Below are 18,434 nucleotides of genomic sequence, written 5' to 3'. Positions count from 1 at the left end.
TGTGACAAAGATGAGGTGCACTGTGGGGGTACATAAAAGTGTACAGTATGTTGGCCACTGTGTGCGACACTGTGTGTGCCTGTGTGTGTGCACTGGAATGTGTATATGCATGTCTGTGTAAGTGCATGTTTTCTAGTAATTAACTATAAAAACATATACTTCAATATATGTTCAGAACGCATTGGACCATATGGTTTCAAGCCAGTTAGCTACTAAAAGCAACATGCTACATATGATAAAAAGGCACAAACATGCACTTGCAGTCTGTTAGTGAATAATTGATCTAACATGCAGATCAATTGAATCTGAGCACAATAAGCTCACATGTTGCCTGTGTTAGAAAGTAATCAAGACTTAAAAACACTCTCCCACAAGCACATACAGAAGAGCACAGAACACAGTAACCAGACTCCCGACAGAGGACACACAAACACACACATACATATAAACATGCAGAGTGGGAGGACATGCAAGGCAGACACAGAGTACACGTTTGACACGGGCAGGGAAAACATATAGAGAGGATAAGGATCAGACACATGTGGTGTCTATTAAAAGAAAACCAAACAGTTAGATCCATTGTGGAAAACCAACCAAGAAACATTTTGCAGGTGAGACTAAGTAACACATTAGCTGTGATGAGCCCTTCATTTCATCTGGATGGACAGATCTGTAGGATGATACACTGTATACAGTCAAATAGTCAAATGTAATTCTTAGCATTTGTTTTATTATGCTTGGAGTACCTTATGGGTGGAAGTCACCACTCAGGACAACACAATGGTTGTTTAAAAATGCTATTTAAAAGTTGTTTTTGTTCATTTTTCAATTGAAAAAAAAACTATTGTATGCAACATTGTTGTCTTGTTGGTGGTAAATCACACCCATCAGGTGCACCAGACAGTTTATAACAACAAGCAAGAATTATTCTTATTATGCTATTTGACCCAGGGTCCCCATATAAAAAGTCTACGTCAGATGAAACACATAACATAACCACAGGATTACATAACAAGTGGTTCATGACAGGGAGGACCAAAGAGCTATAGAATAGACAAGATCTGAATCCTGGAAGCAGGACCAAAATGGACCAAATGGAGGCAGCAAATCCCAAATATACCTTCATAAAAAACAAAAAGTTAAGTTCAGAATCAGGTTGTGACTGTTTTAAAAAAATGACACCAACTCCTACAAAAATTACAGCTATGGTGCAAATAAAGCAGATTAGTTACATGTGCTGTTGTCAAGATCCTGCTCAGCCCCATTCTGAAGAAATGAATCATCTGTTGTCAAAATCTCGGTTGATGTACTTGTTGTTTATAGAAAAAATATAGTAACATACAGTGAAGGCAAAGAAAAAAAAACTAAAATTTACCGATCTAGGTCAGATCTAACAGAAAATCTAAATTTTTTTGTTCTGTTTAAACCTTTCCTCAACAAAACAAAAACCACATACTAATACCTGACTATAGATATAGTGTATTCGTGCTGCGAACCCAACACAAAATAATCTAAATAGACACATCTTGGTTTGTCAGCCACTTGTGTTTTCTATAGCTCTGACATAGACAACTGTATACAGTACATGTATTGGTCCCAGAGTAAAGTATGCTCAGACATGACTCAGTGGCCATAGTTTGGCTGTGAAGGTCTAGAGAACAGATCACACAGGAGTTTGGCAAAATTGGCTTTAGGAATCCATCTTGATATCAAAGCTACAGTATTTAAGAGCTTTATCATTAATATGGTATTACCCTATGTAGAGTGTGCTTATAAAAAGTTTGCCTAACTCATGCATGATATTTCATTATGCAGGATAGTCCTAAGGGAGGAGAGGGAAGGGACATCTTTAGTTGATCAGTTATGTGAGGTTCGTACGGCATAGTTGGTTTGTTAAGACAAAGTTACATAATTTCAGTTGTTCTCATTTCTTTAAAATGTTTCTGTACCGTGTGTGCTTGATTATAAAGTTACTGTCGTGGAATAAGTCATGAAATGTTGCATCACCTTCACATCTGTAATTACAGTGCAGAGAACACCCTGAACTATATTAAGATGCACTTTCAATTTAACCACTGTGTACTGTCTGAAAAATGTATAGAAAATAATATAAAAAATATAAATATGAAAATAAAAAAATCAATCATTTCATCTAAGACCTAGGACCCAAAAAAAGATACTTAAAGGGATAGTTTGACAGTTTGGTAAATGTGCTTATTGGCTTTCTTGTTGAGAGTTTAATGAGTGGACGCCACTGTCATGTCTGTGAAAGTATGAAGCTACCACCTGCAGCTGGTTAGCTTAGCTTATGACAGAGACTGGAGACAGGGAGAAACACCTAACCTGTCAAAGCACTGTCCAAATTCATCCAACAGCTCCTCTAAAGCCCAGTTATTAACACAGTTTTTATGTGTATATATGTTGTTGAACTTGTTTAGGTTTTACACTTTGTTTTTTTTATTCCTATGAAACAAACAAAATTTGCTAAATTAATTCATGAGCTTTTGAGGGTATGGCAGCTGGGTTTTGTTAGCTTTGTACAGAGCTAGCTGGCTAGCTGTTTCCCCTGTTGTCAGTCTATGTGCTAAGCCAGCTCCACCTACATATTGACCCTATAGACATGAGAGTTGTATCAATCTTCTCATCCAACTCTCTGCAAAACAACAAATTATATTTCCAAAATATTGAGCCGTAACTTTAAGGTAGGCATCTGATCTGCATGTCCCATCGGATTGCTTGGCTACTACCACTGTAATATACTGTAATGTCATGTACTTGATTAAAATAGCAGCCAGTTTCTGAATTGTTATAAAAATTAATCAGGAGAATGCTTTGGCTCTCCTTGCCTTGATGAAACATTTCATTAAAAATCAGATACTTTTCTTTGAATGCACTGCAGAGACCCATGTAATCAGTTCTTCATGTAAAATATCAGAAATACCAGTGTTACTAGATTTTTTACAGAAAATTTAGTAGAGAAAGAAGCTAGTTGATTTACTCTTGGCTTGGACTTTGTGCACAGCATGATGCATCATGCTGCAGGTTGTTAGGGTGGGTGCTCGGGTGGGGTTCAGGGGGATGGTGGGCGCTGTGGCCAGATCCCTGCTGATGCTGCTACCTGCTGGAAGAGAATCTCTCATCCAATGTGGAATGAAGGGCTTGTGAAGACAACAGCCAAGGGAGGCTGGAGAGCAAACAAAGTGGCATCGGACCTGTTGTGCACATGTGTTGTTCATGCACGCACACAATCCAGTTTCACTCAATCCAGTCTCAACTTCAGCAAACACACCCACACGTGCATACGTGCTGGTGCCTGCCCAGAGAGGGTGTTGTTTAGGCTATGGGCCTGACTGCTCACACCACAGGTCACCATGCTCTAGACACCAGAAGCAGGCAGACAGGAAGAGAGGCAGGTAGGCGGTCACTGAAACACATGCATGTCGGGTGACACAGGCAGCACCTACTTGTTACAGGGACATGAACATAGACCACAGAACTGTCCTAGATTGTTCAAATTCTTTTCTGCATCCTTCATGTCCTTATTGATTTGGTCCATCCCCTCCTCGATGCGCTCCAGTTGTTCTGATTACCAACACATTGTCATTTTTCCCAGCAAAAGTACGAAAGCACGTGAGAAGAGAAGAGAGGAGAAAGAAGTCGCAGGTAGAGGGAAGGGGGGGGGGGTAGAGAGGGGAAACAAAGGAGAAGAGACAAAAAAAAGACATTGACTGTGACAAGAGAGACATCAGACATCACCACCACCACCACCAGCACTGGACAGGCAAGAGCGCGAGGCTCCTGGCCGGTACCTACTTTTTAATACATGGGCATATCAGACCACAGCATTGTCCTAAATCTTTTAAATCTTTCTCGGCCTCCTTCAGGTCTGCGTTCACCTTGTTCATGCCCTCCTCCACACGATCAAGTTGTTCTGGTAAGGACAAAGGCATGAGAGCAGTGAAATAGTTGACTGTTTTTTTTTTTTTTTTTTTGAGGGTTGGCGCTCTATATGCTACAGTGCAAGAGGCAAAATGTTTTGGCTAGATGCAGAAGGCAAAGCAGGCAACAAGCATGAAGATCACCTGGGGATTTCTGTTGACACTCTATTGCTTTGCATGTGATTTGTTTTTTCTTTTGGATTCTGCATTTTGTTTCCTACCTCCATACACAGGAACATATTCATTTTCTGAGTAAGTATTTCATCTGAGTGGAAGTCGCAGTGTGTTTCATCCAGCTGCATCTCTACATGACTGTCTGAATAGTGCTGCATCCCAACGAGAGCAGAGATAGACAACACAGAGTGAAATATACTGACAGGGAAGAAATCTAAAACTGCCTCGATGATGCAAAGTTTAGAGCAACACAAACACACACACACACACACACACAGACTGAAGTGACTCAGAAACCAACCCATGCAGATATGACAAGCAGAGCAGTGAAAGACAAATAAATGAATGAGCAGCTAATCAATAAACAAATCATGCAATGGATGTGATGGAAAGCATCATTCAGGCACATTAAGTGATGCATGTTTCCTTCCTCAATTGGTCAATAGGGCACAGAGCTATAAAAAGGCTCTGATTCAAGGTCAGATCCTCTCCCTGCCTGGTTTATGGTTATAGGACAGGACGGCAGTAATCTCCATCAGAGGAAAGGGCCATTTTGTCCTCCAGGAGGAACTCAGTCTAAGATTTGATTAGTCGCAGGGTGGTGCAGAGGACACATCATCACAGAACACTGGTTCAGGTGCTGCAGCTGCAATTGAACTCAGTACTAACATCTGATGGTAAATTATAACCTTGCCTGACCTAAGTAATCAGTGTTGAAACACAACTAAGTTACTCAAGTACCATGTTTGAGTGCAGTTTGAGGTAGTTGCACTTGTGTAATTTACTGCTACTTTAAACTTTTAATCAACTGTACTCAGATTCAGAGTTTATGTAAAAAGAGTTCAAATAAAATAAGTAATATTATTTTATAGTAATATACTAATATAGTAATATAAATTAATTCAGTGATGTAGATTAAACTAGCTAACCGAATGCAAACTACTTCAAACTAGCTCCACCGCAACCAACTGCAACAGTACGATACTTTACTTTATTAACAATCAAATAATGTTGTATATGATAATATAACACAGGGGGCATTTTTCTGCAGAAACTGTGCTTTTATTTTTGATACTTTAAGTGCAATTTGCTGATAATACTTCTGTTCTTTTACTTGAATTCTATGCAGATGCAAACAGCTGTTTTTACTTATTTTCTGGGAAACAATAGAAAATACTTTCTGTCATTTCACACAGAGATTCAAGAAACAGAGGAGTGACAGTGTCAGCCACAGATCAGGGGACTGGAAAACGACATGTTCCTCACTAAACTCCTGCTCCCTCTGATATGTCATAAATCCTTTACATCTGAGCCATCTCCGTGTGTTTTATCTTCCTCTCTGCAACAGTGGAATAAGTTTCATTTTCTACATAACTGACATCATCAGCAGGGAGGGAAAGAGTCGGTATAACAGTGCTCTGAAAATAAATGGAACAAATGTTTCATAACGACGACTATATTCGTCAGATAAGTCAGTGGAGGAGGAACGTGCGAGAGAGCGAGAGAGAGGCATTGTTTATCTCCTCAGCTTCGCACAGCCGGGCCAGACTTAACAACCTGCCTCCTCCCCTTCATCTGAGGATTACAGAGCTGAGGGCCTCCCCTCCCCTCCCCCCTCCTGGAGTCAGTCACAGGTTTAACCACTTAGAGAGAATGAGTCACATCAACGATGACTGAGTGCAATAGGCCCTTTTCACAACAACAGGAAATACACAGGTGATAAAAGCACAGGTTACTAATAACATAACATAACTCTGTTCTATTCAGTGTCCCAGTAAGACATGACAATGCAATTCAGCCAAATTAATTTATTAAATAGTGTATTTAACCCTATTTACATTAGGCTACAGCTCTGTTTCAATATGTAAATACCTATTAAAGCATTCGAGTATTAAAAAATACAGCTTTAAAAGCTGATATTGAGGTGTGCTCCATTACAGCAATGCTGGTAATACTAACTTATCAGTTTTGCATTTACTGTCTATATGCTCATTCTAGGTTTAAATCTTCTTAAAGGGGTGTAATTATACCCACATCACATATAGGCCATTTAAAAAGTGTTCAAAAAAAATTAAAACAAGCACTGTGCACACAAAAGTGCACATTGACTCCAAGCCATAAAATGTATTCAACCATTCAGATGTCAAATTCAGTTCTTCACATTTCCTGGCAGATTTAAATAAAGACTTCCTTCACCTTCAGGCACTGTAAGATGTAGCTCTTAAACACGTCCACCAGTTCACTTTACTTTACTCACAGTACCATGGAGATGAAAATGAAGTCAAATGAGGTAAATCTATTTTTTGGTTGGTTCCAGGAGAAACAGAAAACGAGGAGAGGAAAAAGTTGTGATGCTCCAGTCCAATTAACAAAAAAGAAGAACAAACCATGATCTCCAGTTATTAATTTAAGGTAATCAAAATGTATCTTCATGGACAAAAATCACTCAGACTCCTTGTGCATCTTCAACCTGCAGGAGCTACAATCAAACCAATGTTTTGTGCTCTGAGCTAAAACGTCTGGGTACATGTGTGGGGGCTCACTGAAGTGCAGATGTGATCCATCAGCTCTGACTGAGTGTAATTCAGGTCAACATCAACGTAACAGCCAAGCAGGGAATGTCTCATTAGCTTCAGTGAGACCTCTACTACAGGTTATACATCACTGCAAGTAATGACAAATCTCCTCATATGTATGTGTGTGTGTGTGTGTGTGTGTGTGTGTGGGTGTGTGTGTGTAAAGGGCAGCTACCCTCCTGTTTATAGCTCGACAAGACTTTATTGATTACCACAGGCATAGAAAGTCATTACTTTGGCAATGTAAGAGGGAATTCTTGGTGTAAATACCATGTAAAACTTGGACTTGTATAGTTCAGTAGTCACTACAAGCAGGAAGGAGGAGTTGGGAGGGAGAGAGGGATAAATAGAAAGAGTGAAGACAAGAAAGAGCTTCATTATTAATGTAACTAAAGGATCTCTATGCAAAAGAAGTGAAGAGGGAAAAATGTGGAAGTCAGGAGAGAAAAGCAAAGGGAGAAAGTGCCGGTGGGCAAGAATACAAGCATGAAATACAGAAAAGAGGAGAAGAAGGGGAAGAGAGATAGACAGATGGGGGTCAGGTATAGAGGACATTAGCTGAGAGGCAGAGGTAATTTAAATCTGTGAATTGATTGGTGTCCTGTGTTAACAGCAGTGAGCTGTGTGCTATGGCAGCCGTTACTCCAGGGGAAAGACAGGACGAAAGAGAGCGAGAAGGGGGAAACAGGCTATCTGTTCCTTTGACAGGCCAATTAGACTGCTCTCTCACGCATGGAACAAAGCACAGGCCTTCGGTAACACATATACACACACATCTTTCTCACATATTATGACTTGACGCTCTGCTGCACACATGAAATGTTCCCACAAAACACCAACCACTTTAATGTGAGTGTAAACCGTGAAAACGGGGTAACATTAGTCTGATTGAACCCGCGAACTTTGTTGCTCTAAGATTTACAGAATAAAAGAGGACTTTGAATTTATGGTGTCAAACAGAAATACTTAGCAGCTTTTCTCCCACTCTGTTCATGATTATCTGGTCCAGTCACACAGTCAAAGCTCACAGTGTCCAGCACTGCTGTCTCTCTAAAATATTAAAACATTCAAACACTTTCAGATACACAAATGAAATATATGTACATATATTGAATTTCCATATATGAAATACACAGTATGTACATATAGAATAAAAACATTTATGTTAGAATTATGTATGAAACCTATTAGAAATTGGAACAATTCCAATGTCCAAATATGTTTGTTTATGTACTGTATGTGTGCTTATATTATAGACATATGTTACATATATATCCATCCCAAAGCCTGCTAATATATGTTGATACTATACACAGTAGGGTCCAAAGTCTGAGACCACTTTCCCAGAACTAGAAGATACGCATGTTTAAAATGAATAAGAAATAATAAGAAAAACATACATAAGCATAGAATTTATATATGTATGTTATAAGCTTGCATAAATAAATCATATATATATATCATTAGCATATATGGTTCAACATGTTATACCATATAAAAATCATATAGATATTTTCAATATATGTACATATACAATACTGCTATTACTATGGGTATTTCATATGTTATATGAAATGTTATGTGATATATTTATATATCTTCATATATCCAGAGGATATATATATGTGATAATAATCTATTTCCCTATAAGTGACATACAGTATATGTCACATATACAGTCTTGATATAGGGACATACAGTATGTCATGTATTTCATTTCTGTATGAGTACATTGAGTAAAAACTGAATTCTTCAATATCAAAACATCTCTTTGTTTGATTTTTTACTATACTCATAAATCCATTACTTAGTTTATGCACAAAGTCTTTCCTAAGTATCTTAGTCTGTACTACTTAGTTTCAAACTACTGAATTACTAAATTAGGTTGCATCATTAAAACTGAAGATGTCAGTGATGTGTAAAAAACATCCTTCCTATCAATCAACAGTGTTAACAGAATGTAAATTAAAAACTTTGATTGTCAGGTCAGATGTGTCATCCATATTCTGTAAATCTCTTTTACTCTCTTTTACTCTCCTTCCTAAACGAGTCATATTATATTAGCAAGATAATGTTTGGTGGTTAAATATTTAGTAACAGCTAATCTCTATTAAAGATCAGGTTTTCGTGGCACAACACATTTTAATTTAGTTATGTGTAAACTGTAACTGGCACACCGACAGACATGTAAAGCCCATGTGGAGAGCCACTTTAATTTATAGTGGTGGATTGAGCCATGGGCAGGGCAGAACTGGAGAGGATGTGGAGGAATATGAGAAAAATGGTGCATAGGTTTGTTACCAGTCAACTTAATCATTATTTTACCTCTGAAAAAGGACAATGGTAAAGTATCTCAATTACCAGCCGACCTCTGACCTTTCAGTCAGTCAGTCAGTCAGTCAGGTGTCCTGGAAAACATGTGAACCAGGTTTCAGAGAGCATGGTTAGAAACATTGATTGTGTTAAAGTGGTTTGTGTCCTTGTTCTATGACTTAACATATAGCCAAAATATAATCAGTAAGATTAACCTAATATATATTTGTCTGACAAATAAAAGTGAAATAACAGGGAGGCAAAGCAGAGGCTAGCTGAGCAGTCACATCCAGTATAATTATGTCAGCCACATTAGTTCAGGCTGCAGCTACGGGTTACTTTAAAGACATGGCACAAGCTCACAAAGAAATAAACCTTAATTTTACTTTAGTCATAATAAAACCATAAAGGTAATTTTCCCTGGTGCTGTAAATTTGACTGAGACTCTACAGTCTTATACCGGATGTGCTGCTGGCGACGACTCTCCCATTGCACAGCATAAAGTCGCAGCAAGAGAGAGTCGGTAGAGTCGAGCAGATGAAAAGTGAAACCAGGTGTTAGACAGACAGTGTTTGTTGATCTCTCCCTGTCAACTTACCTCCCTGCTCATCCAACATGACCAGAGTCCTGATGCCGGCATCTTTACTCTAACGGAAAGAGAAAGAGAGGAAAAGAACAAAGAGGGGAAAAAGAGGAATACATGAAAGAGATCAGTGAAGGTCAATGGTTCAGGACAGAGCAAAGTCTTCAGGACAGCAGAGGGGGGGGGTCAAATTACAATATGAGATCCCTTTTTTGAGTGTGACTGATCCTGTCACACAACTAGCCTGGCTCTGTCCAAAGGTAACAAAAGCCAGCACCTCGGAAGCTCATTAATGAACATATTTTATCCAAACAAAACCTGAAGTGCATGTGTTGCTAATCTGCAGCTAACATCTGAACAGTTGACACATTAGCTGTTAGCGGTGAATCGGTTCACCCTGCACAAACAGTCAAGTGATCGAAGCAGAAGGTTAGTTTTTCTTTCTGTCTGAACACATCTTCAAAATTACAAGAGTTGTCGTCTCTGTGAAATTGCCCAAAAAACAAGCTGAGATTCAAGAAAGTCACTGGTCCAGCCAAGAAAAATGATTTCCACATACTTTGGTTTTTGTACAGATACAGTATTTTAATGTGTGAGCTTCAGAGGTGCTGGCAGGTGAGGACTGTTACCTCTGGACAGCACCAGGCTAGATGTTCCCCCTGTCTTTAGGCTAAGCTAACCATCTTTGAATTTCTCTATAGGGATCAATAAAGTATTTTTTTTAATCTTTTTTTCTATCTTTATCTGTTATCTCCAGCTTCATATTTAGTGTGCAGACCTGATATCAATCTACTTATTCAACTTGTGTCAAAAAAACATAAACAAAAACAAATACACACACTTGCCAAAATGCCAAACTATTCCTTTAAACTATAGCAATCAATCAGAGAAATGTCATGGGAATACAACATTACAGAGAAAATACTTCTCATCAAAAGAATCTTATCACAAACATATTATTTAGGTAGAGAATGGCCACATACACAATGCCGCTTTTGTGTTAGTGTTAAATAAAAATATTAAACCTACATCAAGAGCTTTACTTTCTCACAAGTGAAACTCTGTGTGAAAATAAAAAATAGCCCCTAAAACAAAACCATTACAGCTGTCAATAAAGTTTATCTTTCCCTTTTTTAGGAGCATATCTAGTAACCATGTAGCAAACAGGAAACATGTTTTGTAGGAAATGTTTTTTTTAATGAATGAAGATGGCAGTGGTATTGCTGCGAGGTGTGTAGGGTGGATGGTGGACGTACAAAGTGCACAGCTGCCACAGTAGGGTTCACATAATGAATCCCATCCGTGGTTAGGCTTAGGCAACAAAAGCAGGGAAAGAGTGTGGTTTTGGGTAAATGTAAATAAATATTTTGTCTCTGAAGTCACTGTGAACTTTTCCTGTATTAAACCAGACCACAATCTTTTCCTAAGTTTGACCAAGTGCTGTAAATATAACTATGAAAAGGTGTAATAATGCTGTAACCACTACAAATCAGATATTTTGTTGAAAAACAAATATGTTGTCTACGAACATTTTTCTGATATGTTCAGTATCAACACATTTGCAACTTTACAATGCTGTGTAATGTTAACAGAAAACTTAATCCAAGAAACACATTTGCAACATTGTGTTTCCTACGAAACATATTTGCAGTCACAGTTAAGTTGTATAGAAACAAAATTTCTCTGACAGGGTTGCATATAGACAGATTTACATCCATCTAATCAGGCAGAAGAAAAAAAATGACAAAACGTCAGGGAGGAAAAATCTCCAGAGAAAATATCAAAATGCCATAAATACATTCATGTATGGCTCTGCACAGACTCTCAGGATAAACTCGTCCACCAAATGGCATGTGCTATATTTGTTATGTTCACTGGGCTGGTACCAGAGATTTGTTGACAAAGCTCCAGTAATGAAACATTCTGATTTGGCTTACAGAGCTGGCACACACTCAGACAAACACACACATGCACACACACACACACACACATACATGTACACACAGAACAAGAACATTCATACAGTCTCATACACTGTTATGTCTTTGTGCATGGGCTTCATCACATAATAACACACTTCAGTGAGCACACAATAACCACGTTAACCACTGTGCATACGACAAAATAACAGCTTTGCGCGCTCCACGAGCCTGAGGCCTCCTCTAACACATATTAAAGTCCAAAGGCCGTTCAGTTCATGCATCAGCTGTGTTGCATCAAAGCGCACTCTGACCTTCTTGGAGCAGTGACAGATAGAGTCCAGTGCTGGAGGCCAGTTAGACGTGGAACTGATATTAGTATCAATCAAACTAATGGTGAAAAAACTCTACTAGTGGCCGTGAATCTGTATGAGTGTGAAGTTAAATTCAAGAGCAAACATGTTTATACGCATGAGAAAGATAATTATATAATCCTCAGCATGGAAACCTCAGCTGAGCTCATGTTTGCGTTTGGATGGGCTTAAATCCAACATGAGAACTGCTACTTTACCCACCAGGAATCGTAGGAAATCACAGACATGTGAGGGTAGTCGGGCTTCAGAACTACACAGGACAGGATATCTGACCACACCAACTGGCATAGTCTGATGTGGTGACATCACCTCTTTCTGTATGGCTGCTTAAACACACAGACACACACTCACACACGGTCGGGTGTTTTTCACACTTTGTTGTGACACGATGTCTCCAGTGAGGACCTGATGATGTTTCAAGCGGGAAAGTAACATGCTAGGGGGTGATGAATATGATATCAAGTGGTGGCACCTTTGGTTGCCTTAGAGCCTCAGTGAATTAAAGGTGTGGCTACAGGACTGACAGTGGCATCTGTATCAGTTACGATCAATGGAGTAAACACATCATCAGTTTGCCCTGCAGAAATAAATAAAAAATGTAATAATTTCAGGAAAGCAGACAGAAAGAAGAACAGATTGATAAAAATTAGCAAAGCATAGAAAGAGAGAAAGAGTTCTGTTGACATTAAGACACAGCCCTCAGTAGATGGTATTGATTTTTTAGTGAGATATCTACTCTAATGTCTCCTGGAGTCTATTCTAATTCAGTCAGTGTGGAGATGAGTGCAGCAGAGTGGCTATGTCCACCTGCTGCCTGCTGCTGGTCGACCAGCCCCTGACGTGATCCCTGATACATAAACACAAACTTACAGGAGCCATGCAATTTGGATGATTGTCTGGTTGATTAAAGGTGTCTGTGTACATTAGTAAACTACATGAGCACAGCAGATAGTGGCAGTGAAAGATGAGGTTTACTTCACATTTCAATTTTTTAAAATTAATTCCTTCACTCATTAGTTTATTCATTTGCTTTCTTGCTGAGTTGAGTTACATGAGAAGATCGCTATTATATCTAATTATATCTTAATATATATTAGGCCTAAGCCACGTCGTAGATATATGTGACTGCAGTCAGCAGCTTAGCTTAGCTCAGCATAAACACCGTCAACAAGTAGAAACATCTAGTCTCAGGATAATAAAAGCTGTCTACCAGCTCCAAAGATCACAAATTAGTAAATTTGTTTAATCTGAACAGAAACAAAGTGTTGCCAGGCAACCAGCAGAAAGTTAAGGAATTATTGCTGCAGTCTTTATGGTGAGTGAAGTTAAGCAGCTGCTGGTTAAAGCCTTGAGGTCAACAGACACATATGAGAGTGGTGTCAATCCTCTCATCCAACTCTCAGCAAAGCAAATAAGCAAATAAGCCTGTTTCCCACAATGTCACAACATTGCTTTAAAGTATCTCATGATTTCTTACATTCAATCAATTTCTCCTGGGTTTAAAATAGTGCTATACATTAACAAATTGTGCATCATTAAAAGTCCTCTAGTCTTTAAATCTTGTTTCTCCTGAACTGGCTGAAAAAACTCCACTGAATGGTTATAACTACCATGAGACACGGCAGAAGACAAGTGTCCCAACAACAGCCGCAAAAAGGTTAATCAGAGAGAACGTTTTAAAGCAGTGGATTACTTTTTTCTGATTTCTGATCTGAAACCTGAAGCTTTTAAAAGTCAAATCATAAATGACCTGTCACGGTGTAATGTAGTGGTTTCATCATGTCCATCTTGTGTAATGTTTTATCTGACTTCAGGCCTGACGCTGCTCAAATCAGAATCAGATAAAATCAGACTTCCCATAATGACCGCTCCTCACAGGCACTGGATTTGGACCGATGTCCTCCACAGACTCCTCTCTATCACTCTGTTTATCTCTCACACTCTCCTCGTATTCATGTCTGTCTTACTTTCTCTTTTCATTTCCAACTCTCTCCATCTCTCTTCTTCCTATTTCATTCTGAGCCACGAAGCAGTTTCTCATTTCTCTTGCCAGCAGGCCTTGTGTGAAGATAACGCTTTTATAAAAACTTCTCTGGGTCTGTCTTGATAAAACAATCTTGGAGAAATATGAAATATGAAATATAAAATGAGATGCTCTACAAAGTTGACTCATTTCCATTCATTGCACTACATCTCTTCACTGCTGTTACACATTAGATACTGCACATGGGGGTTTATTCTACTTGTAAAAGAAAAGGATACAGTAGATTTGAGTCAATGAATTTCCAAATCACACCATATATTTAAACTATAATTATTTTGAAAGATAATTCAAGTATATATATATATATATATATATATATATATATATATATATAGCGCCAAATTACAACAGTTATCTTAAGGCGCTTTTCAAATAGAGCAGGTCTAAACCATACTCTTTATAATATGATTTATAGTGACCCAGCAACTCCATAATAATAATAAAAACCAATACTAACACTTAAATAAACTGTTTGACATTTTGGGAAGTACGGTTGAAGTTAGATGAGAAAATCAATACCACTCCTATATACAAGGCCAGAGCCAAGCTACCTTTCCCCACTGTTTGCAGTGTTTGTGCTAAGCTAAGCTAACCTCCTGCTACATATTTACAGAATAAACATGAGAGTGGTATTGATCTCATCATCTAACTCTAAAAGTGAGTAAGTATATTTCCAAAAAGGTCAAACAATTCCTCTGTCAATTGACAAACTCAGAAGACCTGCAGACGTTAGACACTAAACATTTCAGTCAGTTGATGCAGATACAGTTAGACATTTCCTGCTCTCCTACAAAATAAAGGTCATGTCGCACACTGGTCCCAGAGAATGATTTATGGGTCACATTTGCATGAGACAAGGACACATTATATCACTCACTGAGTTTCTAGAGTCTGACCACTAACTGACATTGTCATACAGTTTTTTTTCATGTCTCAAGGAAAGAATGTCCTCTAGTGTTTTATGGCTTTAATACAGCAGTTATTACAGTAATATGTGAACTGTACATACTGAATATCCACAGACGCACTTATAAGGAGACACTGTGTAGCTACAGAGGTGGATATTAAGATATTATAATAAAAACAAATGTTGTGTTATACTTCTTCACACAATGGAACAACAGTGCAAACATTACTGTTATCACTGTAAACCTAAAACTGAAACAATAAAAACATCTACTATTCATATAATCTTATAAAGTTGATTCATCAGAGGATAAGAAAATTGATTCACTGTGTTGCTCTCTAATGTGAGTTCATGCATTTCAAATGAGAATCCATGCATAATGTTGTTATGAAACGCGTTCTGCATGGATTTTACAATTACATTTTAGGGATTAGGCTGATAAGTTGAACCACCTCGACTGACTGAGTACTAATGTAGGATAAGCTTTTATTTCTGGACCATCAACATCATAACAAACTGCTGCCTGTGTTATTGTGAGGTACTTTTAGTAAAGTAAGGGAATCTGAATACTTTCTCCACCACTGAAAGTCACACAATAACAAACTATGATCGAGGCAGTGGTAGACCTTCAGCTCCTGTTCTGTGAGGCAGATATTGTTTTTGTCAGTGGAGGCTGGTGGCTTTGAACAGAGCTACATAATGGCTGTCTCTGGTTGAATAAAATGGCTCTTACTCTTTCACAATAATGTTTATCTCAGTAGGAATCATATCCATAGTGTTTTCAGACACTTATATTAATAAACAGCTGAACCTGTCAGTGGCAAAAACAAGCACTTTTAGTGGACTTTGATGCCCTGTTTATAATATTATAGCAGCAGCTGTTTCATGGTCGCCAGGTACAGCATTCTTGCTCAGAAGTGGAACAACGGCAAATATTTTTGTCCTTCTTATCATTTACACCCAAAAACATGGAAAAAAGGCCAAGGTTAAAAAATCCCAGAGTTATACTTTAAGCTTCACAAAGGAAGCGCAAGACAGCTACAGCTAAATGCCGTCACTGTCCTTTAATAGTCCTTTTTATAGCAGGGCACTGCGCAGTATCAAAACTCCATTACAGATGCATATAACTGAGAATGTTTTATCTGATATAGTCTAAGTGCAGATTCAGACCTGGACAGGCCCTGAATGAGCGGATATCGCTGCACAGATCTCAGATAGATCACTGGACGAGTGTGGTCTGACTGCTCTCCACTTATTCCATTAGTGTAAGCTTCACTATAAGCCCTTTTAACACTGAGGTCACAGAGAATTAGCACGTGCTTACAATTTTCTATGTGAGGGAAAGGTGCACTGTATGGTCAGAGACAGAATCACTTTCATTGCAAAATAATATAACAAATTTAAAAATGACACACTCTGTTTCATAGACAGTCTGCACGTATGGCCACAATGGGTGACATACAGAATTTGTCTTTCACTCCAAAGCAATAGTCTGCGAGCATCACGAGGGAACACACTCTGAGCTAACAAAGCACTGGATATTTTCAAATCAGAGACAAGCAGTTAAAACAAACGAACAGCATTCTCCTGGCATTATCTTCAAAGGTCACACATTCAACCACTGTCAGTGTGAAGGCTTGTCTGCCGAGCAGGTCACTGTTTAGGTCAGCCACAGGACTCAAACTGTTCCTCCAGGCTTTGTCTCATTAAGACATAGTGGCCTGGTCCCTGATGCCAGTAGCAATGTGGCAGGAACTAGAGCTCCAGTGCACGTGCTGATGTAATACCAGCAACATCAGCTTGGCAGCACTTAAAGCTAACTTCACGCTAACTTTTCTTAGCATACGGACACAGTATCTGCTCTTCAACACCTGAAAGGTACACTTCAGCAGTACTTCTAGTGAACATAAAAAAACAAACGGCCCAGCCCAGACACTGTGGTAGGTACAGAAGCTGTTTGTAAGTTTTCTCTGCTGTGAAACATGTTTTTTTGCTGGGAGCAGTTGGTGGTGATTCTCACTTGACAGGAGTTTTGGCCATTGTGTTTACAAGACAAGAGGTTACAATACGCCCTCTGAGCAGCGCTAATCTTCAGGGCAGATTGGAGACTACAGTGAGTCGCTATTGGGAAGTGACGAGATGGGCTGGGGCTAGCTGGTTAGCATGCTAACTTCAGGAGAAGAAAAGATGCGATAGAGACAAGAGTTAACATCGGAGTTGCTTTCCACCACTGGAGACAGCTGTTGGTGAGTAAAGTTGGCTAACGTTGACTGTGTCGCACTAACAAAACCTACAAATCCTGGATCCACATGTACCCCTGAAACTGGCACAGCCATGTTAGAGCACCACATACAAAGAGGTTCTTTTCCCATACAGGCAAAGCTAGGAACATCATTGTCAGAGTGATTGGGCTATTAAACATATCTTTGCTGAACATCCTCTTCTTCTACAGCTAAAATCTCACAAACTTGCACACACCACTCTACAGCATGAAGAACAAACCCAGTACAGACACCTGGCTGTTCAACCCACCATGACGTTACTACAGATGGCTCACACTCCTCGGACACCAAGCACTTCTCTCATTCAGTTCACTGCGTAGCTGAACATTTGGCTGAAATTTGTACTTTCAGTATGGGCAATCAAAGTTTCATACAAACCAAGGTTTACAGCATCGCTTCCATTCATTGAAAAATAAAAAAATCATACGAGGAGGTTACGCACCGAATCTGGGCTTCAAGTTTATTACAGCTTCTAAGACGAAATATTTTAAACCTGTTATGTTTTCTGTGACCACTGAAACACTGTGTTAAATCAATGTTCAACGTTTCTTATGATGCAATTACGTCTCACATTTTAGATGTTTGCCTCTGTTTGTCATGTTGTGGCTGGAGTATTGTGAATATGATGCTATATCACTGGGCAATAAATCAGTTTCATTTCAATGCTTTGTTTTTCTTTAACCATCTTCTGAATCAAATTTATGCCCAAAAGTTGAGGCAATTTATGGTTGAGGAGACTTTAACAGCAGGATCGCCACTTTTGAGAAAGTCTTCTTAAGCCCCTGTAGGAGCCATGTATTTGATTTGTCCACATTCCTCCGAGCACTAGTGGGTGTGTGGTAAGGCTGAGGCTGTCTACAGAAAATTTGAAGCCACAAGACAGTAAACACAACCTCGTAGATGTCTTTTGTTTATTTTCGCATAGAAAATCTTATGGAAGTCACGGACATTGCAGATTACAGACACTAGGAAATAAACGTGTCATGATGTAAAGCATTGGTAAGGACTGGATATCATTTTTCTGAGGACACATCTAAACAAAAAGTGAGCTGACGGTAGCAGCTGAATGGAAGAATGCATCCCTTTAAATAAAAATGATGTTGTTTTATGATATATGCTCTATTGTATTTAATTGTTGTAAAGATTAAGTTATAGAGTTACAGTTAAATAAACTATATATTAAAGAGCGCATTTTATCCACTGACTGTTTCATCTATGAACTGACTCAAAGGCTGAATCCAAGTAAATTACTGAATTTACTTTAGAAATGTTATAGAAGTAATCCATCCATCAGCTATACCACTTCTACTCTGAGGGTCACTGG

At 38.7% G+C, this 18,434-nt stretch overlaps 1 protein-coding gene across 3 annotated transcripts in view; it reads right to left on the bottom strand.

Moving 5' to 3' along the window:
- LOC139627434 (synaptosomal-associated protein 25-A-like) overlaps positions 1 to 18,434 on the bottom strand; it is a 40,840-nt gene that overhangs the window by 3,717 nt on the left and 18,689 nt on the right. For 2 of the 3 annotated variants that reach the window (XM_071488171.1, XM_071488170.1), the window contains 2 exons: positions 9,600 to 9,648; positions 3,814 to 3,931 (listed from right to left, as the gene is read on the bottom strand). In XM_071488171.1, coding sequence (XP_071344272.1) covers positions 3,814 to 3,931; positions 9,600 to 9,648 — 167 coding nt within the window. Of the gene's footprint in view, positions 1 to 3,464; positions 3,583 to 3,813; positions 3,932 to 9,599; positions 9,649 to 18,434 lie in introns of all 3 variants that reach the window. The other variant, XM_071488169.1, reaches the window with a different exon arrangement.

This window comes from Trachinotus anak, unplaced genomic scaffold (genome assembly GCF_046630095.1).
Source record: "Trachinotus anak isolate AG129_WGS33_773 ecotype Australia unplaced genomic scaffold, CSIRO_AGI_Tana_v1 ptg000011l, whole genome shotgun sequence".
Classification (NCBI taxonomy): domain Eukaryota; kingdom Metazoa; phylum Chordata; class Actinopteri; order Carangiformes; family Carangidae; genus Trachinotus; species Trachinotus anak.
This window is presented reverse-complemented; position numbering and strand designations above follow the sequence as displayed.